Here is a 26093-nt window from a genome sequence, read left to right on the forward strand (position 1 = left end):
GGGTTCACACACAAAGCGGGCGGTAGAGACCTACAAGTAGAGGCGGCGACCTAATGGCTAACCCAAAAGCAACGAAACTTCATCGGCAGCTTACCCTAGCATAGGAGACCACTCTTGGATGTCCAAAGGCAGTAGAAAATCATCGAGAAAAACCCTAATTCCTAGAATCCCGCAAGAGGCCACCAAATGAGAATTCGGCGAAAAGGCGCCCAAATGCTACCAAAATCCATGGGTAGGAGCATCTCGACATGCTCGACAAATCCATGTGACCCACATGACCAAAAAGTGACCCGAAGCGGCACTAAACTTCAGAAACGACATCAGACACACAAAGCGTCAAATAGCTCTCGCGGCCAAACCGCATGCCTGTTTGCCACCAAACTTCACGAGCGGCTTTCCTAGACCATCAACAACCAAGTCCTATGGTGGTACACCACCACAAATCATCGAAGACATGTAAACGCAACCACGGGTTCTTCTAGAGCGACAAATTGCCAAATGAAGCTCTGGTGAAGCCAAAGTTGACAAAAACCATACGGCAAGGATCCCCGAGGGATCGGGAAGCTATGGAGACCAACATCCAGAAATTTCATTGCCAAAAAGCACTCCAAAAGTCAAAAAACGGCTCGGAGCCTCTGAAGTCCACACAGGGAGTTACTTTCTATCCATTTGACTTTTTTGTTGAAATTAGGCTTAAAAGGGACTCAGGGGGACCAAGGGCAGGCACTAGTGGCACATTCCATAAAAAAATTATCAGGAGACATCCTACGCGTAGGATGTCTCAAGGGACTTTTTGGGCACAGATCCCAACATTTTTCATCACACACATTTTCTGAATGACGTTTACAGCCTATCCACCAAGTTTCATCACATTTGGACCAAAATTAACCTCATGTGCATGAAAAACGCAAAGTTAGGGCATAGAGGCAATAATGGGCCATAGACCTACCAAATCTTGTCCAAATCACATGAAACTTGCACAACACATTCACAAGCACATCACCAACCAATCTGTGTGGTCAGAAGCAAAAGTAGACATCCTACGCGTAGGATGTATATTTGACATTTTTGGCTTACAGAGGATGTTTGTCCATTCCAGATCCAATCACATCATCATCAAGAGCTCATATACCAATTTTGAAGCCATTCTAATCAATTTTGACCCCCAACACCTTCAAGATACACTTTTTGAGCCCAGAAACACTACACAGGCTCTTATAAGCATCAATCCTTGTCCAAATCCAAATCCAAGAGAATAGCCATGTTCCATAGGCCAAGGACTACCCACAAAACAAATCTCATGCCATTTTGATGAAATAGACATCCTACACATAGGATGTCTCCAACATAATTTAGACGTTCTGTGCAAAGAGTGACATCATGGGAGCCAATGCCATGGTGCAATGAGCCCATATACCAATTTTCAACCCATTTGGACATCACTTGCTACGTGTTATGGACTTTCTACCCAATTTGTGACCTAAAGCCTGAATCAGTCCAAAAAATCCACTTTTTGATGCCCAAATCCATATCCAAGCACATAGCCATGTTCCATAGGCCAAGGACTACCAGCATGTCAAGTATCACCCAATTCTGATGAAAAAGACATCCTACGCGTAGGATGTCTAAATAGAAATTTTTGACCAGATTTGCACTATGAGCACATGCACAGTTTCACAAGTTTCTTTTAAGCTTTATTTTCAATTTTCAAGTCATTTGGATAGTTAAAACTCAGTTTCTCAGCTAATATGGAAAAAACGCTAGCTTCGGACTACTGAGTGCAACAGGATCTGGCAGCCGCGAAGTCACCGGCAAAGAAGAAAAGAATGACCATTAAGGATTACATAGAAGAAGTGGAGCCCTTCGTCATACCAGAAGGAACACTAAATCCCACCAGCACATGGATCCAAGAAGATCTGTTAGAGTCCAACGACCTAAAGATCTACCAAGGAGTGTTCAAAGACACTGAAGGGAATGTGATCGAGCTACCAATGCTACCGCGGGAACTCAATTAGTTCGTAAGAAGCAAGATGGCCGGGTACTTGGATAAGATTGATCTCCACAACTATTTTGAAGCAGTGCCGGCAAGGGTTGACATAAAGAGAGTCTAGGAGTTTGTGACGACCATCAAAGAAGATGGAGTGGCCAGAGTAACCGATCTGCAAGGCATGCCAGAAACAGAAATAGTCATCACCGAGCAAGTTGTAGGAGATGCACTAGACCTCTCCAACAAGGGGGATAGTGTAATAAAAGAAGGGATGAGGTCAAGGTGTACACTGAGAAGAAAGGTAGCTACACTTTTGAAGATATTGCCAACCCAAGACTGGCAATCATGAGTCAGTTGTACAACCAATACTTCCATATGTGTACGAAGAGGCCACAAAAGTACAGAATGCCGCGAGGTGCAATTGCCACAACATTCACTTGGGCAATGATGAAGAGCACTCCAAAGATAATCAAATATGCAACATATATACATGACAGCCTAGTGAAGATGGGTAACAAGAAGCCAACGTATATTGTTCCAGGAGAACTAATCACTAAGGTGATTTATGGGGCATTGCACGCAAAAGGAAGATGGCCTGACCCCCCGTCACAGAACGACTGACTGAGGCTCAAAGAAGACAAAGAAGACGAGCCACAAAGAGCACCAAGGGTTGCCACAAGATTGAAAAGACGGCTAGAGACTGTTCAAGAAGAGCAGCCTGAGCAAAAGAAGGGAAAGAAAGAATTTACCCAAGTGCCAGCAAAAGAGACAAAGTCACAAAAAGCGACAAGACTAGAGCAGCTGATGGAGAGCTTCAGAGCAGAAAGAGCCCTTAAAGGTGATTTGAGTGAACTCTGGAATTCGTCTATGGAAGCAATGTCAGGATCATCGTGAAGGGTGCAAAGGGATAGATTCGAAGATTACATTAAAAATTTTGAGATTCTTGATGCCGCATCAGAAAATATCCCGCATGTACCTTTTACAGAAGAAGAAGTGGAGCAGGTACGACACAAACTGCTAGACGAGCACGAGAGCCAAGAGAGAGAAAGAAAGACTAAGGCAGACTGAGATTTAAAGAAAAATCCTACATCTCTACCGACCAGCCCACAGCCCTCACCACCTCCTAGCAGCCCTCCACAAGAAGATAAAGAGGAGGAAGACAAACCAGAAGAACAAGAAGAAGCCAAGCAACGGCAGAGCTAGGAGCCGAAACCAAAGGAAGAGGCTAAGCCTAGAAGTGGGCAACAAGAGCCAAATGATTCATATAACACATTTTTGGACTTGTTAGCAGCAGAATACACAAAAGAAGAGGCTGCCACAATCGCATTCGACTTGGCAAGCACAGGGCCTAAGGAACAAATGCAAAGCATCAGGTTAGTAGAACTAAAAGAGATGGCAACAGATACAGTGGACCTGCACCCGCCCTCCAATGATTGGGATGTGGTGATGACAAAGTTAACTGGGTTAAGAGCGCAGTCCATGGCCTCAGAAAGTGAGATGGCAGCTCTCAAGGCCACTGAAGTGAAGATAAAGCTGGAAGTAGACTCTTTGCAGGGACAAAGTCAAAGGCAAAAAGAGAGAGAGAATCGGAGCTACAGGCCAGCCTAGCAAGGGCATTGCAAAGATGCCAGGAAATGGAGAAAGAAAATCAAGCAGCAGCACAAAGAATGCAAAGAGTTGAAGAGGAATGTCATCAACTCAGCAATTCATTGATAGATGCCGAGAGGGAAAGGGATAACCTGACCCTACAGCTGGCTGAGGAATCTAAAGAAGTTGAAGCCATGCGAAACACCAAAGAAAAGGAGGAGATAGATCAAGAAGCCAGCTAGGATGAGGTCCTTGAGCTCAAGGACTAGCTCAAAGTGAAAGATCAAACCATCCAGAGGCTGCGGGCATGAGGCTACGGGCATCTCCTGCCAGAGTCAGAGCTACTAGCTCGACTCACATCACTACGGAAAGCCAACTTTATGAAGAACAGATGCAAGAACTTCAAAAAGAGCTGACTCTAGAGAAAAAGAAAAGATTGATGATGGCAGAAGGGTCTATTGTTATGCAAACACAAATGGAAGAAGAACAAAAAGCCATGCAAGAGGAGTTAGAAAGTATCAAAAGAAAGCTCGAGGAGGTGGAAAAGATAAACGCCGAATTGAACGACCTCCTCATAAATATGGGCGAAGAAGCTGAAATAGAAAAACAGAAACTCCTAAAGCAGATTGAGGAGCTGAGAGGACAGCAAGTGGGAGAGCAAGAGGGCACAGGGCCAGCAGCCAATGAAGGCATAGGTTTAGAAAATGTGGCAAATCCGGTGAACACACCTATGCAAGAGGAAATCCTAGAAGGATCCTCTCAAGAGCCACAAGATCTGACACAGGAGGAGGAAGAAAAGCTGCGTAAGGCAATAGAGGTGGAGATCACAGAGACAACAAAGAAAGCCTTGGAGTGGGAGCAGAGGGTTTTCAAATCCATGATTATCCAGAAGATCGACGCAAGCAACCTCAGGCATGAATTGCTTCAACCCTCTCTCCCATATCCTTTGCTGAAATATGAAGCAGCCACCATCAATAAGAGGATTAGAGAAGAGCTGACCGTACCACTCTCCAACGCAGATATCTCCCAACCAGAAGGGGTCAGGCTAATAGTTGACTCCCAGCCAAAATGGAGGAAGGCCTGGCTGACAAAGTACCCACAATACCTAATCCATTTGGTAGAGGCACCGAAAAACATCAGAGACAACCTCAGCTTTTGTACTCTACCAAGGATCAGGACGTGGAAGGCCCAGGAGATATTACAAAGGAGCCAACCCACTTGGCTGAATTATCCTAAGATGCCGGGCTTGAAGGCATGTGAGAGAATAAGTGTCCAATACATGGTCAAAACCCTAACGGGCACCATCAAATTGTTCATTGGCTCACCTGACCTTACATGCATCATGATGAAGAAAATCTGCAAAACTCTTCTAGCAGTATTTGAGACATTCAAGCATGGCCAGGTGAAAGACAGTATCTTCTTCTTCCAAGATACTTACAGATGTGCCTATGATCTGTCTGGTCAGCCTTCCAAGGAGGTGATACATGCGTTGTATCAAAGGATAATGTTTCTGCCATCCTATCACCTGCAAGCCTTTGAAGAAGCGTTCTACACCGGCTTCTTCACAATAAACACTGATATTTTCGGCCCAACAATGATGAATCTACATGCAAGATACGAATCACTGATCAAGATGCGTGAAACCATACAATACGAAGCAGCTCAGCGGCCATGTCGGGGACGACATGAGCAAGGAGGGGGGGAGTGTTAGAAGCTGGACACACCCCACGGAAACTAACTAGTCGGAAGATTATCATTTTTTGTAATTATTCATTTATTGAGGAAACCTGATTTTCACCTTGTAAATATTGGGGCTTACATAAGTTTCCAGATTGTATCCCAGTTTTGACAGTTAGATTGAGTAGATGGTTGATTTTGGAACTTTAGGGTTTGAGAATTGTAAGGTATTTATACCACTTTTTGACCTTAATGAAAAAAAACCCCTTTTGTCATTTTTTAAAACAAGTTTTGAAGTCTGTGAGTGAGCGTACTATGTACGAGAGAGAGTATGCTTCATCTTGATGCTACGTGTGTACCGGTGGTCGGAATCGACTGCAGAGAAGTGCAACGTGTTGCCCCCGATGAGACCTACACTCCGATACCTACATTGCGCGCGTACGGTTTGCTTTTTCCAGCTCCTTCTACGAGCTTCATCTGGTGATTTGGTGAGCATACATTGTTTGATTTTGCATTGCAGCATATCCACGCGTTTACATTGAGTAGAACTACACACTAGGCACTTTAGATTTTGGAAACGGAGACCTGCAAATTTTGGCCAGACATCCTACGTGATTTTGTACCGGGTGTTTTGGGTTCGGGTTTTGGTTCATAGACCTTAGGGGGAGTGACCTATTGGTGATAGTAGGGTCTCCTTCAAGTTCTATGGTGTTTCGAGATTGTTTGATGGGTGTTCGGCTCTAAACCGCGTTGTAGGAAGTTCCCTTTTATGCACTCTTGAAGGCTTTGACTTAGACAATTGGTAGAGACCTCTGTAGGAATTAGTTAGGAGTCGGTCCAGTGTAGGTTGACACCTTATGCTTGCTTCCACGCGCCTGCGGATCGAGCTTCGTCCTTAGCTGACATTATATGTTAGGTGAGTTCTCGCTGTGCTGACGTCCGTCACGGCGTATCCGTCCAGCATTGTGTTAGGTTCCCTACTCGAAGATTGTCATAAAATATAATATCTAACTTTACCAAATGATTTTTTTATATTAAAAGAAAGATGGTTACATCTCAATAGGGGTCCAAAAGAAGGTAGTCTGTCAAAGAGCAACGTGCATCTAATGGAGCTCAAAAGACCTTAAGGTTAGCTTCATTAAAGACCTCCAAAAGTTAGAGTTAAAAAGTCATGTGACCTTACGCAATCTAGGACTAACCTCGGGGTGACTAAGGTTGAGATGATTTTTATGCTTAAATGACTAAGGTTCTTGAAATTTTAAATTCAAAAATAAATTCTCAAGAGGCATGAACGTTTCCATGCTTGATTGACTAAGGCTTGAAGTATTCAATTCAAATCAAATGACTAGTAAAAAGCATAAAAGATACATGCTTGATTGAATAAGTCCTTGAAGTATTCAATTCAACCAAATGACTTAATAAGCGTAAAAGACACATGTTCAAATGATCTTCCACATGTGGCTCTCATGATGTGTTTGAATGCTATTGGTTAGGTTTTAAAGGGGTCCAATGAGAATTTAGATACATAAAAATAAATAGTTAAGTTCTTTCTCTTAAAGAGGAAAAAGAGGACACGTGTCCAAATGAAACAACAAAATAATACGAGAGAGAGAGAAAGAGAGAGAGAGAGAGAGAGAGAGGTGTGGACCAAGCATGAGAGGGGGGTATACTCTCCCACACACACACACACATTCTCTCATTGTGTGGAGTGCAAAGTGCAAGCATGAGAGGGAGGGTACACTCTTCCACACACACACACACACATTCTCTCATTGTGTGGAGTGCAAAGTGAAAGAGCTCCATCTCCTTCTCCAAGCTAGTTGAGAAATGGAGAGCCTACACCAACACTCTTGGCTATGAAATGAAAATCCAACCAAGAGCCATACTTCAATGCTTAAGCCATATTCTTCATCTTCATTACTATGCTATTATGCTATGCTAAGCAAGAAGAGTGATGATAAGTGAGGAACTATTTCTTTCTCCTATGGATGATGATTCTTCCTCTTACCTAACCTCATTTCCCGCTAGCTCTCTCCACCTTCGAAGGTGTTTGAGGCCTTGGGATAGTTAACGCTTTTTGCAAAGTTTATGTTAAGCTCGTGATGCATGAAGCTTTCCATCTTCATAGCATCACCAAGGTCACAAGGAACACAACGATTGTATTGTAACAAGTCTCTCTTGATAGGAGAATCAACGCCTTTTGGAGGAGGGACAAACTCCAAGTAAGTCCGGTCCTCAACTATTGTCATGTTCTCTAATACTCTCTCTCTTGAAAAAGTATTTTTCATGCCAAGTTAATTAAGTACTATGTTCATGTTGCTACCATCAATAAGTTAACCCTCCATGTTCTCAAAGTAATCTCACTAATGCTCACTCTAATTCTCTTAATTCTAATATTCTAAAAGTTCAGAGGCCATTTCCATTACAAATATGCTCTTCTTTGTGTCTTTAAATTTGGAACCTTCTTCGGTACGGTAGATGATGTCTTGGGCACCCAAATTTGAGACGGCTCGTCCTTGAGTTGTGTTTTTGGTACCCAGATATGCCTGACTCCTTGCATGCTACTTGCAGCATTTTCTTGTCTAGAGGATGAAGAAAACTGATTGCTTCGTGGTTTCTTTTGCTGATAACCTCTTTTCCATTCCTCTTTGCTTGCTGCAATTGGAACGATGAGTTGTCCTCCTTTAGGTGATAGCTTGAGTTGATTGGTATCCCAATCTGGTACTACCTTGTACGTCCAGATCCATGAGATTCCAAGAATCATTGTTTCATTCATGTGTTTATCTGGTAAGCATACAAACTAATGAGGGCATTAACATCCATGTACTATCACATTTAAGTTGACTACTCGCAATGCCGGTTTTGGGTTCTTGTTGCATCCTTGATAGCCGATATTCCCGATGTCAAGGACTAAATTGTTGCTTTCTTGTATGTGGAATAACTGACTACATTTACTCGAGCTCCTGTATTGACCAATGCATTTGTGCTATGATTGTTCAATTGTACTTTGATGTGAAGGTCCATTCCATCTAACCATTCATCATCTATTGACACTGCATACTTCTGTAATTCCCATAGTCGTTCATCTAGTTCCATAGTGTTGATGGGAATAGGTATTTGTTGATTTTTGAGAGAAGCTTTCCTTTTGAGTATGTGAAGCCAAGCTTCCTCTTTGGCTTCATCAATGACCTGCGTTGTTTCATCTTTCTCTGCTTTGTTGCATGCATCTTCTCTAGCAATTTATTGGTTAGTGGAAAATTGTACTTCTTTAAAGGGCATCCACTAATCCAATTGGCCATTGGTTCACCTTCTAGAGTGGACAACTTAATTGCTCCACTTGGGGATACATCTTCAATGATAAATGGTCCGTTTCCCTTTTTCTTAAACTTGGAAATGCGTTGCTTAAGGGAGTAGACTAAAACTAAGTCCCCTTTTTTGAAGATTTTTGTGATTAGATGGGAATCAAAAAATTGTTTTGTTTCCGCTTGTGTGCATAGATATGAGCTACAACTATTAGCCTTGGCTCATCAAGATTTTCTAAATCTTGGAGACTCCCTGATAATTTGTGTCGAGTCCACTCGAGATCCTTAGCTACCCTTAGTATCGGCAATATGGCATCAATACCATAAACAAGGTCAAAGGGTGTAGCATTTAAAGCTCTCTTGAATGAAACTCTATAAGCCCATAGAGTGGCATGTAGATTCATTTCCCAACCAATTCATCCTGAACTAACCACTTTAGTCAATACTAAGCTAAGAATTTTATTCGTGTACTCAGCTTTTCCATTTGCTTATGGGTGATAGGGAGCCGGCTTGTTATGGATGACCATAAATTCATTCAGCGGCGGATACTGAATTACCTCATTCAGTAAATGAGTTTCCCTATCACTGACAATCTTTATTGGCAGTCCATATCTTGTGAATACATTCTCATACAAGAATGCAATTGTGGTTCTGGCATCATTCCTTTGGGTTGCCTTAGCCTCTGCCCACTTGGTCAAATAGGCCATAGCTACAATGATATATTGAGGTTGAGTTCTATAAGCGGGTGGTTGTATTGGCCCAACAAAATTTATGTCCCATTTTGCAAAAGCTCTAGCTGCCAAAGTTGGTCTTAAAGGCATGCTATCTACACGAGTTGACATTTTTTCTCATTGAAATGCATCAGACCTTCGAACATATTCCTTGGCGTCTGTAAGAAGTGTTGGCCACCATATGCCTTCCATTAAGATTTATCTAGTGGAGGTTTCACTGAAAAAGTGACCTCCAACTAATCCAGCATCATGTGCTTGTTCTATAATGGGAATATATTCATCTTCATTTGCACAAATACGCAAATGTTGATCATTTCCTCCTTGATAAAATTGGTTTCCAATAACAACATTGTCTCTTGCTTCAGTTTCAACTGCTCTTTGATGGCGTTTACTCATATCCTCGGGAGATGTTCGGCTTGATAATAAGTAAGTAACTAGATAGTTACTCCACTTAGGGATGAGTGATATTTGGAACAATGTCACATGAGGTATGGGTGCTTGTTTCTTGCACTGAGTATATATTTTTACAAATGAGTGAACATCAATCCTCATGGTTGGCCAAAATACTCCAAGTCTCAAGATCCGCTGCATAGTTTGGTCTTCCGCAGAGTGAAGTCCTACTATGGTAATATGTGCTTGACTTAAGTATGGGTTTTCTCCTGAGGATTAATACACAAAAGAAATATTCCATCTCGATTTCTCTTGTATAGCCTTCCAGCTAGTAATTGATATATAGTCGATTGCTCAATTAATCCCGGTGTAATAAGAAGTGGTATTTGCAAATCCACTTGAGCTATGGTCGTAAATGAAACCATATTTTTTGACCATTGGGGTATCATTTCCACAGAGAACAGATATGCATCTGGTAGATCATCGTTTACCCCTTTCGGTGGTTTTCTTGAAATATTCCTTGACAAATGGTCTGCTCTTTGGTGAGTGGTGCCCTTTTTTACAACTAGAGTGAGATCAAATTCCAAAGGAATGATGAACCATCTCACTATTATCCCTGTGTTGCATGGCTTGTTGACCAAGAACAATAAAGATTGATGGTCCACAAAGAACACAAATTTGTTGGCTAATAAGTAATATCTATACTTTTTTATGGCATAGATCATTCCTAACCCTTCCCTTTCAGTGATTGTATAGTTTTTCTCTACCACATTCAACTATCTACTAGCATAAGAAATGGGAAACCAATTTTTCTGTCTGCAAAATTGGAATCATCTACATGTATGTGGAACATCTTATTCCAATCTGGTGCTTTCAATATCGAGGCTGAAGTGAGAGTTTGCTTAAGCTTCATGAAGGATTCTTCACACTCATCAGTCCATTCAAAGAGTGTAATCAAGATATACATGGGTTTTGCAATTATAGAGTACATGTAAATGAATTGTTTGTAATTTCCACAATGTCCCATGAAATCTTGAACCCCTTTTAGTGATGTCGGTCTAGGAAATTCAGCAATAACATGAATTTTATCCATATCTGTCACTATGCCATTTTTAGACCCTATATGTCCAAGAATTTTTCCTTGTCTTCCAATAAATTTGCACTTTTAAGGATTTAAGCAAATCCTATAAAGTTTATATTTTTTGAATACCTTTTTGAGGTGTTCAAAATGATTAGCCCGGATTGACAAATGTACACATGAATCATCCATATATACTTCCAAGAAATTCCAAAGATATCCTTTAAAAGCGTGGCTCATCAATCTTTGAAGGGTGGAAGGAGCTTTAGTTAACCCAAAAGGCAAAAATACCCTATTCAGTTGCAAAGGCGGTGTTATGTTGATCTTTGGGGTCAACCAAATGTAGAGTGTATCCCAAAAAGCCATCTAAAAAGCTGTAAGAGTCTTTTCTTGCAACTCGTTCCAAAACATGCTCAATGATTGGAAGAGGAAATTTATCTCTAATGGTAGTATACATTCACTTTCTTGAGATTGACACACTATTAGCAATAGCTAATAGTGTACATTCACTTCTTGAGATTGACACACTATTAGCAGTAGCTACCAGAGGCTATACCGATTATGCATCAAGCTCGAGATATGCTATGGATGTGCACAATGTTTCCTACTCACTTTGATAAGTCTTGGGCTCATTGGGAGTTCCAAAGTTGTATATATTAGCTAGAGGGCTCAAACTTAAACCCATAGTAGAAGGGATTGTGGTTAAAGCCTTTATGCAAGGAGGCTTCATTCTTGAGTATCAACTCTTGAGGATCCACTTTTGAGAGCTCTATCTCTCTTGAGTATTCACTCTATGGATGGCCTAGCTTTGAGCTTAATGCCCATGCTTAAGAGGTTAGTGCTAATCCATTGTAATTAGAGAACCATTCTTAATATAATCTCTACTTTCTCATTAGTCTACTTCTTCTCTACTCCATTATGTCATGAAGTAGTTTCACCTTTCTCATTATTCTAGATTTGAGTATGTGTGATGACTTCTTGCTGTTAACCACTCTTATCCTTCTATGAGCATTTGATTTGCAATATTTAACATCACTAATTAGGTTGATTAAGTTGGTTTTTAATCTTGTAATTAGTGTGTTTTCCCTATTGTTTACTTGTGTGTGGATAGGTTTTATGAAACTCTAGCACCATTCACCTTGTGTGTATTGCTTTTGATGAAGTGCCTTGATTGGCATGTGGTGGTTGGAGAGGCCAACACCAACGCAATTGGTGTGTGCTTATCATTAGTGTGCTTTGGGTTACTAGTCTATGGAAAGTCGGACTTCGGTGGGCTTAATGCGTATAGGTGATGCTCGATTAATGATGTGATTAGAGTTAGTGATTTAATGACTAACCTCTATTGCATTGGATAAGCACACTCATGAATCCTCTTATTCTATTCATCTGATGCTCGTGCTTCCATGCACTAACCGGGTTGCCGATCCACGGATTCATAATTTTGTGTGGATTATGATTAGGTCCTTGCTATAATGCCTCCCAGCATTTGACACCGCTGTCGGGGATCGATATCCTAAGCTAGCGAGTTTAGGATGTTTAGAAAAGAGTAATTTCATTACTAATTTCATCGGTTTTTGAGTGTGTGTAACTCAATTTTAGTTTGATTTGATGATGTTGTGCAAGAAATTGAAGCTAATTGCTGAGTTATGAATACCCCAAATGCCCAATTCCACCCCCAATTTCACTAACTTCTCAATAATTATTGCTAATTTTGCTTCATTTCCATGCTAATTGTACTAATTTCATGCTAATTTTTACTAATTTTTTACTAACTTTGCTAACATAACCACTAAAATTTGATGTGTAATGTATGATGAATCCTCTTATAAGAGGTGGAATCATCAATCTAATCAAGTTAATTGTGCTAATTTATGCTTAATTTGATGATTTGAGTGTTTTATTTTTGGCCCACAATGGTCAATTTTGGAGCCGATTTGATGGTGCACACACTTGTGTATGCAATGATGCGTCTTTTCATGGAACAAAGGAATAGCTTGGAGTGTGATTAAGATGTAAGTACCCTCACTTGCTTATGTCAATTTTTGATTGATTAATGTGGTTCAATGTTGCTAATTATTTGTTAAAATTAGGTGTGTAAATCAATTGACCTACACTTTGCACCTAATTTGGTTCGCTTGGAATGAAATTGATAGTCCAATTTTGACTAATGAACTTTGTGAGTGTCAAGATAATGCTCAATTCTCATTAAGAATTCATGTGTGTGCATAAAAATCATTGTGTGTGTAATGCACCAAAGAGGGAAAAAACTGCCAAAAAATTCAAGTGTGTGTGCACCTAATCTTGAGTGTGTGCATGTATAAAAATTGATGGAATTGATGATATGTGAGTGTGCAATCATGTAATTCATGTGTATGCTAGTCTAATTCAATCATTGGTTAAGCCTAATTGCCAAAAGAATGGGCAAAATTTGAGTGCGCCCATCCAAGACCACTTAATTTTCAATGATTGATGGTCAATTGGGGCATCATGTATAAAAATTGATGGAATTGATGATATGTGAGTGTGCAATCATGTAATTCATGTGTATGCTAGTCTAATTCAATCATTGGTTAAGCCTAATTGCCAAAAGAATGGGCAAAATTTGAGTGCGCCCATCCAAGACCACTTAATTTTCAATGATTGATGGTCAATTGGGGCATCAAAATGATTTTTGATTATGAAATGTTCATGAAAAGTATGTGCAATGTAACATTAAATGGCCTAATAACTTATGTGTAGCGGAAATTATCATGAACATAGTGGGCATTTCATTAGAATAGATTCCTAATGAGAATTACAAGAGTGCTTGGGTGGAGAGAGCAACAAAAAAGCATAACACCTAGTTAGATAGCATCAACAATACTTTCAAAAGAGAGAGAAATTAAGCTATTGGCAACATTTGAGGACCGGATTTGCATGGAGCCTGTCCCCCCTCCAAAAGGCTTTGTATTATGGTTTCTCCCATCAAGAGAGACATTGTACAATACAATTCTTTGTGTTCCTTCAAGACTAGCTAGTGCAATGAAGATGGAAGCTTCATGCACCAAGCAAAACACTTAATCAAACACAACTTGAATTATCCCCGTTCTCAGACCCAAGACCTCACACACCTTCGAAGATGGTGAGAGCTAGCAGGGTATGAGAGTAGATTGAAAGGAAGAAGGAGTATCTTACGAGAAAGATGTACATCTCCTCACATAATCACTCATATTAGCATAGCTTAGTTTTGTAATTAGCTTGGTAGAGAAGATGAGCATGCATTGAAGCTTGGCTCTTGGTTGGATTTGCATCCACATGCCAAGAGAGTGTTGATGTAGGCTTCTATCTCACAAGCTTGGAGTAGGTGATGAGCTCTCCATTAAAGCTTGGGAGGAGATAGAGTATTCTTTCTTCACACATGGTCAAGTGTGAGTGTGTGTGTGTTAATTCCAAGAAAAAATCAGCCCCCTCTCTCTCTTGGGCAAGCCCTTGTTGCTAATTTGGTCTGGCTTTTGCCTCATTGGACCTCCCCAAGTCAAGCCAATGGGTGTTAAGCAGCATAAGTGATAGCCTTCTGACATGTGTCCCCCTTCCCCCTTTTGTGAGATCTTTAGGTAATTAAATAATTAAACTAAACTCTCATTGGACCCCTTTGCCTCCTGGCCAATAGGAATCAGGCAAGCCATTGGGCTCCTGAATGCTCATTGGACCCTTTGGGAGACTGCCCAATAGTCTTCTAGGAGACTTAATTCTTATTGGTTTCTTTTATTAAATGTTTTTAAATTAATTAAACTAGATTTACTCTAGCTTAATTCTCATTGGTCCACTTCAAGGGTCTTCCAATAGGAATTGGGCACACCTTGTGGGCATCTGGCCTAGGGAGCTGACATGTGTCCCTCATTCCCTTTGTGTAAAGGGAGCCTGTGTGTTTGTGTGGCTTTCTCTCTCATCCCCTACCTTTAGGGCTCGCCCCCTCCCATGTAGGGATGTGCAAAGACTTTTAGGGAACACACAAAGCATCCAATTTTCCCTAGGGTTGACCTTTGGACACAACCTTTGAATTTTGGAACCTTAGCATTTTGGAAGTCTTAATGGGCTGAACCTTAGGGTCTTTTTAGCCCATTGTTGCACATGGCTCTTTTGCAGATGGCTCCCCCTTTGGATCCCTATTTTCCCTCCTTTGGATCCCTACTGTGGCCGGTCTGCTAGCTTAACCAATATTCTAGCTTTTTCTCCCCTGGCACTTCCCCACATTAAATGATCAGTTTAATATGAGAAAATCATTTAGGAGAATTAGATATTGATTATTATGACATGCAATCATTAGGTATAAGCCTAAATTCATTACCAATTGAGAAAAATTTGATCATTTGTGCTTAATTTTTGAGTGTATGCATTGCTTGATTGGGTAAAAATAGTGCTAAATTTTTAGAAATTAAGCATGCATGCATTCACTTATGCTTGATTGAGTTTGCAATTTACGCATTACAATGTGAATTTATGGAATAGTTGCATAAAATTTTGGCCCAAATTTGGGTGTGTGTGTCAATTAATGTCATGTACAATCCAATGGGTGAATGAATAATTGGTATTTTTTACCAATTATGATGATTAATTTGGCCAAATAATTAATATGCATGTCACAATTGGCTTAAAGATTGAGATAAATCACTGAATTGATGTTAAATTGTGTAGATTTTTAGTGTATTTCCATGCTAATGAATCAATTTGATGAACATGGAAAAAATGCACTAATGTGTGTGCCTATGCAATGGTGCTTGATGTCCAAATTGAAGATGAATGATTGGTCTTGGTTTCCAATTATGATGATTGAAAGACCTAAAAGGTTGGCTTGTGTATGATTGATTGAATTAAATGATTCGATTGGTACTCAATTGAAAATGATTCATGTGATTACCATTGTGATATGTGTGCCAATTAGGTTGAAAATGCCAAAAACCTCAATGATTTGTGCATGTGCAAATGTCGTAATCAATTGTGTAGCAATGCAAAGCTCAAATGACAATTGAATTGGATTTGAATGATTAAGGGCTTTGAGATATGAGCAATTATCTTTGCAATGATTAAAAAATGGATTTGAATTTAGCCAAAAATAAAATAAAATGATCACCCTATTGACGTGTATGCATTTTCAATTGATGGATTTGAGATCGACGTTAGTCCATGAAATTATTTTCAATCCAAAGTATATGTCCAAGTAATCCTCAATTGCGGACAATGTGAAGGAAAAGCGGATTAATGGTGCACAAAGTACTGAGAATCTGTGAAATTTTGATGAAGAATTGGCTTTAATTCTCATTATGTTGCTTCAAAGAATGAGATGTGTGCAAATAAATGTGAAATTTGGATAGAGGGATGAGAATAAAAGGGAATTGAGCTTGAATTTGGTTTGCAAAAACGATGTACATGAGGCATTGTGAATTTTGATAGAGGATTGAAATATTTTTCCTATGAGCTACTTCTCCTGGAGGTAGCTATGCACACACCGATTTGACACAGGAATGCACACTAGATCCATGGGGATCTCTTTTAGATTACCCAAAAAAAAAATGCTCCATGGAAACATCTCTTAATAGGATTTTTTTCAAAAAATAAAAGTAAAAAATCAAAGGTTGCACATTCGAGGTTTGTAATTGGCGCAACACAAAATGAAACACACACTTGCCGATTATGGCTCTCTCTCTCTCTCTCTCTCTCTCTCTCTCTGGGATACGAAGTTCAAAAGATGCGCTGCTACCGAATCCCGATTTTGGCGCAGCTTCAACAACCAATACACACACACACACACACACACACTTGGTCGAGCCTGAAAAGGCACAAAAGTAACGCACACACACACTTTCTCTTTTGCTCGTAGCAGCTAAGAAAACTCCACACTTGTAGGTACCGCTTTGGCTGCTACTCGGTGTTGAGCTTTGCTCTGCTCGGAGTCCGCTGCCTCTCACTACCCGACACACAAGCCTTTTGGTTTGAGCGTCGTAGTGCACAAACCTGGCTCGCAAGCTACACCTCTCAATGGCTCTCACACATACACATCTATTGTTTTTAACAATGAATCAACACAGCTATCATCGATTCACACACACACGTGCATCGGCTACCCTACAGTGTGATCTACTCACAGCCACACACACACACACACACCCACACTCGTGCGTTTTTGGATTGGCAGGCCCCAGACAGCAACAAAATTGTGGCAAGCACCCTTGCCGGTAGCAGTATGGATCCATACATCAAATCTCGTCCGCTGTTGGCCCTGTCCCCGTGGATGGGGATGGTGCAAGTGGCGATGAGGCAACAGGCCCTGAGGCCAAGCTACCTGGGGTGGGTGCTAATGATGGTGCTGGCATAGGGACCGGGGACATCATTGGCCTCGGCGTTGGGGAAATCATTGGCGTTGGCGGCGCTGGTGCCCCGCTTGGTGGTAAACCAAAAATGTCTGTAGGCAAAAACACTGTTGATATTCCATAAAACCCCAATGTCAGCTTTCGTCCCACTACTACTGCATTGTAGCCTGTGTCAATCACCGTCGTCCCTGCCTTGTTCAAAGAAATTCTTGCATACTCGAAATTGCCACCGCCCGAGCCACTTGCCAAAGTCATTTGTGGAGAATTGAGAGCGCCGAGATCTTGCATCGAGTAGTAGCTACCGAGGCAATGGAACTCTAGAAGTCCCACTTACTCACGTGCGTTTCAAGGCCTGTGGACATTCACCACCTTCATTAAACCCTCTCTTTCTCTGATTCTCTGCAGACAAGGGTCGTCACCATCTAAGAAGTGGAAAAGAAAAAAAAAAAAAAAGGAAAATTTTGTATTAAAAAAATTGACTTCTCTTGACAGGAAGTGATTCCCACATCACCGAGATTGAAAACAACTTTTCTTGGAACAAACTACCTCCCCTTGGACATATTCTCACTTCAATTGATCGAGCCTTATCAGAGACATCCAAAGTGAATCACGGTGCATCTCATTGGAACCTTCAGTCAAATCAAAATGGTCGATCAAGAAACAATAAAACGGAAAAAACAAAACAAAACAAATTTCTTTATTGGTATTGTGTATGTATAAAAATTGACTCATTGGATTTGTGTACATTTGGGATACCTACAAGTTATATTTTGAGCCGCATAGTGCTGACTGTTTTGGGTATATTTTGGCACTAAAGGTGAGCTATTTTGAAGTGATGATTGCAAAGTCAAATTTTTAGTGGCTAAACCATGAGGATTCATAATGTTGAGTTGTGCAAAGTCCACCATCATCACGGCTAGCATTGGTCAGAGTCGATTGCACTTCATGAAGCTCTCTCTTCTTTTGACATGTATGCCAAATGAAAACTAGGAGGTGGCATCAAGTGTATGCTACGAATAAATGAGCTTCATTGGAAAAAAAAATTGGTTTGACCATTCCTTTAGTGCTTTGTTTGATTGACATTCTCATTGCACTAAGAGATAAGTTCTTCTTGATTACATCCATTGTATGCAAATTAATTGTGGTGGGTCATTGACATTTTGTGCATGGACTGCCGTGTTCCTTACTCAAATACTTGGATTGATCGAGAACTCCTTTGCACTAAAATATGAGATCTTCTTTGCATATGGATTTCACTTATGAGAGATTACATTGGACATGCATGTTTGGTCAAAACACTTGATGCACAAAATTGGATTTGAATGTTATATTTTAGTGCTTGATTTTAATGTGAATCATTGCATACTCATCTATCATTGAAGATAGATCATTGTGAGTTGGTATGGAAACCGCATTCACTCTCGGTCGTCTTGAGAGTGCATCGGCTACTTGATTATGCTTGCCAGCAATGTGAGCAATATGAAAATGAAATTGCGAAAGGAAATTTGCCCACCTCATTTGTTTGTCGGAGAGCTTGGTCTGCGTCATGAAGTACTTAAGACTTTGGTGATCTGTTCGCAGAATGAAAGGAGTCCCCAATAAATAGTGCTTCCATGAGTCTAAGGCATGTAGAACTGCAAGGAGTTCCTTTTCGTATATGCCTAGAGCTTGCTCAACAGGGTCGAGCCTTCGACTCTCATAGCCTATGGCGTGCCCTTCTTGGAGCAAAACAGCTCCAAGGCAATCACCACAAGCATCACATTGGACCTCAAATGGTTTTGAGAGATCGGGTAGTGTAAGCACAGGTTGAGAGATAAGCTTTTCGAAAGCATTGTTCTCCTTTGCAGACCATGTATACCTAACGCTTTTCTTTTTTAGGTCATGTAATGGTCCCGCAATTTGTGAGAACTTTTCTATGAAGCGTCTATAGTATGCACACATACCTATGAAGCTTCTTAGTTCATGAAGATTCCTTGGTTTAGGCCATCCTTTTATTACCTCTAGCTTGGATGGATCCATTTGGATGCCATCTTGAGAGATAATGTGACCTAAATACTAAATCTCTTGCAAGAAAAACTCACTTTTCTTTCGATTAACATAAAGTTTATTCTCTCTTAAAACTTGAAATATTACCTGGAGGTGTTGCTTGTGTTCCTCCAATGAATTAGAGTAGATGATAATATCATCAAAGAACACTCCAGTGAAGGTTCGATGAGGCCTGAACAGCTTCTCCATCAAGCGGTTGAATGTGGCTGGTGCATTGGTCAAGCCAAAAGGCATGACAATGTATTCGTAAAGACCAAATGTAGTACGAAATGCGGTCTTTACAATGTCTTGATCAACTATCCTTATTTGATGGTAGCCACTTTTTAGGTCAATCCTACTGAAGTAGGTTGATCCTTGTGGCTTATCAAATAGGTCTTCTACCCATGGAACGGGAAACCTATTCTTGATAGTGATCCTATTTAGTGCTCTATAGTCGACACACATACGATATGTGCCATCTTTCTTTTGCACTAATAGCACAGGTGAGCAAAATGGAGATGAGCTTGGCCTAACCATACCCTTCTCAACTAACTCATGCACTTGCCGCTTAATCTCCTCTTGTTGAGCTTGAGAAACTCTATAAGGAGGTTTATTAGGTGGTGAACTTCCTAGAAGAAGTTCAATTGCATGGTCATCATTACCTCGTTTAGGAGGTAGCTCACAAGGGATGTCGTCAATAAAAACATCTTGAAACCCCTTGAGAAAATTGGATAACTCTAATTCCTTTTGGTTGCTTTTATTTTCTTTTGTTAAAGCATTAGGTTCATTTTGAGAATCTTTAACAAAAATCATGTACACAGAAATAGAGCTCTTTATTGACTTATTGAAAGCTGGTGTATGTACAATGGGGATGGTGTTACCCATCTCCTTAGCATCTATATACATGTCTTTTTCCCAGAACTTAAAGGAGATTCTCCTTTCAGGAAATTTAACATCGGCAGCCAGGCGGTCAAACCATGGTGCCCCTAGGATTACATCCTCATGCTTGAGAGGAGAGATAAAGAAGTCCTCTTTGTCCACATAGCCTTGGACATGAAGCCTCAATTTCCCAATTAAGGGAGTGACTAAAGCTTCTTGCCCCTTGAAGGCACTGTCTGCGGGTAGGACATCTCCCATCTCGTAGGATTGTATTCCTAGCTTGGTGGCCAACTCTATCGATATAAAATCATTAGGAAATTTCGGAGGTCATTTGGAGGGCCTTCTAAGAAAATGTATTTTTTGCACTCTCTCTCTAGAAAAAATGGCAAATAAAAGAGCTGGGTCTTTCATAGTAAAAGTTCAAAAAGTGTACTTTAAGTAGATTCCTTACTCTTCTGAACATTCGTTCGTAGTGATTGAGGGATAATCCTCTTTTCAGTTGCATTGAATGAACCTCGTCAATATGGAGGGAATGAGGCTAACATGGAGGGACGAAGGCGCAGCCGCTATTCACTTTCCATTAAACCTGCACATTTGGCTAATGGCGCACTCCTCAAATGGCACAAATGTTACCCAGAAACGAGCCAAATATCACCTTCACATTGATTTGGACAATGAGTACCAACCATTGATTAAGCGCAGTAAAACAAACACACATATACCTCCCGCTTCCATAGACACGCTCAGAGCTCAGGGAGCTAAACACATAGATATCTGGACGAGAGGCTCTCTCTACCCTAAGAATCCAATGACTAATGCGTCTCCACCGTTTGTCAATCCTACAAGCTTATTGACCTTTGTTGGTGATGGAGAAAAGGGCCTTCTGGGTTATTGTAAATCTCTTACAAGAGAAGCTGAAACTTACAAGAGCATTTTCCAAGCTCAACAATGTGAGATTGTTCGCCTTTCACATTTACATTCTACAGATCAGGTTACCATTTTGCAACATAAAACAGAGGTACAAGAACTGAAAGGAAAGGTGCGAAGTTGTCAAATGAAGGACACCATCTTGGGTGGTCGTATCCGAAAGAAGAAATTGCGCAATCTTGAAACATTGCAGGTTTCATCAGGAGGTCTCAAGAAAAGAATTCGAGCATTAAGGTGATGCTTCTTGGTTGGCTACATTGTCTTAGTTAAGTAATCTTTTTTTTTTTTCTTGTTATGCATTGTTTTCATGTGCCTAAATAGTGTTAGTGAAGCAAATTTTCTGTTATTTACTTATGCATTGTCTTCATGTAGAGATTCAATCTATCCTGACAAGGAAAACATTGACCCCAAAGCCAATATAGGAAAGAGATTGAAGCCACTTATAAGTAAAGCCTGCAGCAGATATAGTACATGACAAGAAGTTTAAGGTCCTACAACGAAATGTAGTGGACCGCTTTATTTCAGAGAACTCAGTGCCTGCAAAAGAGATCCAAGGCACACTTGATTCACTTGGTGTAAGCAAAAGAGGATATTCGGCTATCCAAAAGTCTGTCTCATCCATCTTTGTTAGGAAGGGTATAAAATCCAAACTTCTACCATCAGCCTCAAGTGTTTGGAAAGAGAGGCTTCAGCTTAACGAGCCACAAGGAGACTATCTTGGACAACCCTTTCATATTAAAGCAACTTACAGTGGCCATGGAGCAAACATGGCATATGATGAGTTCAACAATATTTTTATGGACCTGCGGATATTACAGAAGAGAATGGTGGAGTTTTACAACATCACATTTGAAGAGTCACGTGGGGTATTACATTTTGTGTTAAAACTGGATGAGTGTGAGCTTGTTAAAGAGAAAAAGATAGAGCGTGTTACTATTACTTTAATGAATAGAGCCCTCTCAAAGTGTCCCAGTGATGATCCTTTATATTTTAGTGTTCAACAGAATCTAACATATGGTGGCTTGGTGCGTTTGAGGTAAGCGAGATTCTCAGGTAAGCTTAAATGTTCACATCTACTTAAGTCTCATTTATTTTGTGTTGCAGGTAAAGAAAGAAGATCATGAGATTCTATATTGGGTGTTCCATCAAACTAATATTCCGGAGGTGATTGATCGAAAGACTACTAACCAGGGAGAGGTACTACGTCTAGATGGAAGGGGAGACTTTCAAGTTCAGTGGCATCTTGCAGGTGACCTCAAAACATTAAAGTGCATGTATAATTGTGGAATGGGTGCAATGGCAAAGTCACCGTGTTTGTTCTGCATGGAGCCTGCAAAGGTCATGGACCCAAAGTGGTGGAGAAAAGCTCCAACACGTCACATTGAGGATCCTGCTTTTCGACCGGTTTTGAAAATACCACTTGTGAATGTCCACATTTGTACAATGCATGCCCTTTGTAGAATTGTGGAGAAATTGTTCTACTTATACATCGGGTTTGCTTGGAAGATTAAGAACTCCGCAGAATGACAAGTAGCCCTACAGTGCTTAGAAATGGTACTGTCGGATATGGGGCTTCATGGTGGCAATGTGAAAATCCAGCGGGATGAAAAGAGATCAATTGCTGAGAAGGATGTCCCATGCAAACCATCCATCGGTGGGGTGAAGGCACGGAGGTTTTTATCTAAGCCCCAAGGTACAAGAGATCCAAAGCTAACAAAACATGGAAAAATATATAACACATCTTATGTTAGCAAGGTAGAGTATCAGAGCTGGAAAAAGCTACATATTGCAGTCAAAGACCACGAACCAACTACTCGTAATGCGAAGGCTGAGGTTTGGCGATCAATAGACATCCTATTTTTGATGTGCGACAAAGATGACTGGTCACAAGGTGATATGAACAAGTTCAAGGAAAATCTCAACCTTCTGAAAAAATCATTCAAGACAGCATGGACAGACACCCAGATTACTCACTACATGGTATTATCATGTATTTCTTTTTCTCTTATGTGCAAATATGTGACTGTAAAACATTCTAACTAATCTGTTTTCATATCCAGCACATCATCTTCAATCATTTACCATATTTTATACAAAAGTATGGGAACCCGACAATATGGAATACCCAAGGGATGGAAAAGTCTCATTACATGGCGAGAAATGCTTATTTCAGGCACACACGACATGGTGGCTCTCGAATCAAGGCTAACAGTTTGAGAGAACTATTTGAATGGTTCTATTGTAGAATCATTCATCGAATGCAGGCAAAAGAAGTCTTGGCAAATTCAGCAACAGCACAAGCCATCAGACATTTACAACAACAAAAAGTTAAAAGATCAATGGCATACAACAACTCCGGAGCTCGTGAAAGTCAACGAAGGTGGAGAGAGACAATGGTGTATGTGAATCACAAGTGGAGAAAGATACTCTGAGTGGATGACATTGTACAAAATTTATGTAATACATGATCTTATACAATTGCTACTTGAAGTGTATCAAGATTTTGAAGGTTCAATTTTGTTTTTTGGCACGTCACCCTTGTAACGAATCATGAGATGTTTGCCATACTCTAAAAGTTCATCTGGGTTTTGTCTACCAAGAGCTAGTGCCATTGCTGTGTAGGTGTAGTAATACGCTGCCCGACCACCTGTATAGCCCGGGCAGTAACCAAAACAATCTCTAGCAAACACTTTGTCCACAAGAATGACTTTATCTGCACTTTTGGGCAGCACCGGTCCACCCAAGAAGCGTGATAGTGTCTTGAATGTGTAAGTTGCTATTGAACCCTCTTGTGACATGGAATTGTGAAAAACTACTATCGGCGACTCGCAAAGCTTTGAAAGGTACTGCGCTAGGGCCGCATCCCTTCCTCGATACTCTCTTGTCCGGCGCCGAAGGAAGTCATCCTTGTCAGCAATCCAAGACTGCACATACCATGTCAGAAGTGACACAAAGAGAGAGAGAGAGAGAGAGAGAGAGAGAGAGAGAGAGAGAGAGAGAGAGAGAGAGAGAGAGAGTTACCATGAAGCTCTCATCCTGCAGAAAGAGGTTTTCTTGCCACAGGTCTACAGATGTAGTTGACCCCTGACCTGAATGGTTAAACCAATCCTCCACTTCTTTGTTACTTGTTGATGGTCTTAGGCTTTGTCTTATTGCTTGGAAGGTGGCTTCATCAGGTAGTGTCTCCTTGTATTTTTCAGCTTTCTCAAAGCATCTTTGAAGGCATTCCATTGGATTGCTGGATGTTTCCATTGCCTCATCATCACTACTATCCTCTGAAACAAATCCACTCCTCTCCTCTTGGACTCTGGAAATAATAGCCAGGGAGAAATCCTCCCTTAAATAAAAGACACTTTGCACATCATGTAAGAAGATATAGGTCCTGTCTCCAATCCTGAAGTCAGGCACAGCAGGCAACATCATCTGAGCATGCTTCTCAGTGAAGTTACTAACATCCAATGGAAGTTTGATTTCTGTGGTTTTCACAGAGAGCATCTTACTTCTTTGTACTTCAATTGCCTCAACCTCAAGGTCGACTGTGTCTTCAACCTCCTCGACTTCTTGTATATGAGTTGTCTCCTCGCATTCTTCATCTGGTGCTGCATCCTGCTCCTCTAACACCTCATCAGGATTCTGCATGAGGAATCCAAACAGGCTGTTCAGGTAAATCATAAAGCCAAAGGCTTCCTGAATGAGTTTGCATTCTTTTTTATGCAAAGGGCAGGCTGAATGTCGGGAAGAAGGTGGTAATTCCCTATACTTCTTCAGTCCCTATCCCTTTCCACCATAGTCATTTAAATGCACAAGAGTCATAGTAGGCAGAACAACATTCCCTACCTGCACCATCACTTCAAACTTATCTCTGTAGGACTGCAAGAAATTACTGTGCTGAGCTAACAGGTCTTCAATGTCAAACTTTGGATTAAACATAGAATGAACTAGATCAAACTTGTCCCCAGCACCACAAGATGCTGCAAAATCAAACAGCCTCTCATCAGTTGCATCTGGGTCTTCCAGAGAAGACACATCCTCTTTGTCTTTACATTTAGTTGCACAGGGACTTCCTTCTAGCACATCTGCATCATCTGAGAAGTCTATATTCCTCTTTCTTGTATTTTTCTTCAGAAGTACTGTACAGGGCACCACAGCCTTGTAGGGTGAGGGATCCTCTTGCCCTGGTGACCTCTCTGATTGATCTTCACCAATTGACTTTTCTTCAGATATGTCCTGACAAAAGTCAACAGTTCTTTTGGCAGATACATTAAGCAACTAAGCCTGCAAGGGTTGAAATCCTGGCACAAGCTCTGGATCAGGTTTCAGCCTCTTCTGCCTACTGGACCTTAATCCTATTCATCAGGAAACATGACAAGTCTCTCTCTCTCTCTCTCTCTCTCTCTCTCCAGATAGATATAAATATATATATATATATATATATATATAATATATATATATATATATATATATATATATATATATATATATATATATATATATATATATATATCTGTCTCTCACCAAAGCACAAACAAAAACACACATAGTCTCTCTCTCTCTCTCTCTCTCTCTCTCTCTCTCTCTCTCTCTCTCTCTCTCTCTCTCTCTCTCTCTCTCTCTCTCTCTCTCTCTTTGTATGTGTCTATTTCTACTAAAGGCGCGCAAGGACGAAAACGTGCTTTTTGCAACTCTCTACGCGCGCCTTAAGTGCAATTGAGGGAAAGACACGTAAAGATATAAACGTGCCTTTTGAGAGAGTCATAACTATACTATAGGCGCGCGGAGAGAGCTGGAGCCAGTGTTTGGTTGGCTCTGCACGCCGTTAGTAACGTGGACAGAGAGGGGAGGGAGTGAGAGAGAATGTGTATATATCTGTGTGTGTGTCTGTGTGTATGTGTGTGTGTGTGTCTCTGTCTATGGAAGTATGTGTTGAGGTGTGTGTGTTGAACAACAGTCTGGGTTTTTCTTTGTTTAGACACACACACACACACACACACACACACAATATGTACCAACTGTTGGAAATACAGAGAGAAAGAGTGAGAGATCACCTTTTGTTGGTGGGGTTTGCAGGAACTCCAAGGGAGGTGTCTCCTCCATTGCTTTTTGTGTGTCAAACTGACTCTGTCTCTCTCCCTCCCTCTCTCTCTCTCTGAGAGTAAGGAGTCC

General features: G+C 40.8%; 1 protein-coding gene across 1 annotated transcript; it reads right to left on the reverse strand.

The window, feature by feature from the left end:
* Window positions 1–16985: 16985 nt before the first annotated feature.
* LOC147431777 (uncharacterized) lies at window positions 16986–17387 on the reverse strand. The gene has a single exon (XM_086493108.1). The coding sequence runs from the start codon at window positions 17385–17387 to the stop codon at window positions 16986–16988; it is 402 nt and encodes a 133-aa protein (XP_086349234.1).
* Between the last annotated feature and the right edge of the window lie 8706 nt (window positions 17388–26093).

This window comes from Adiantum capillus-veneris, chromosome 21 (genome assembly GCF_014529385.1).
Source record: "Adiantum capillus-veneris isolate H3 chromosome 21, ASM1452938v2, whole genome shotgun sequence".
NCBI classification, from domain to species: Eukaryota; Viridiplantae; Streptophyta; class Polypodiopsida; order Polypodiales; family Pteridaceae; genus Adiantum; species Adiantum capillus-veneris.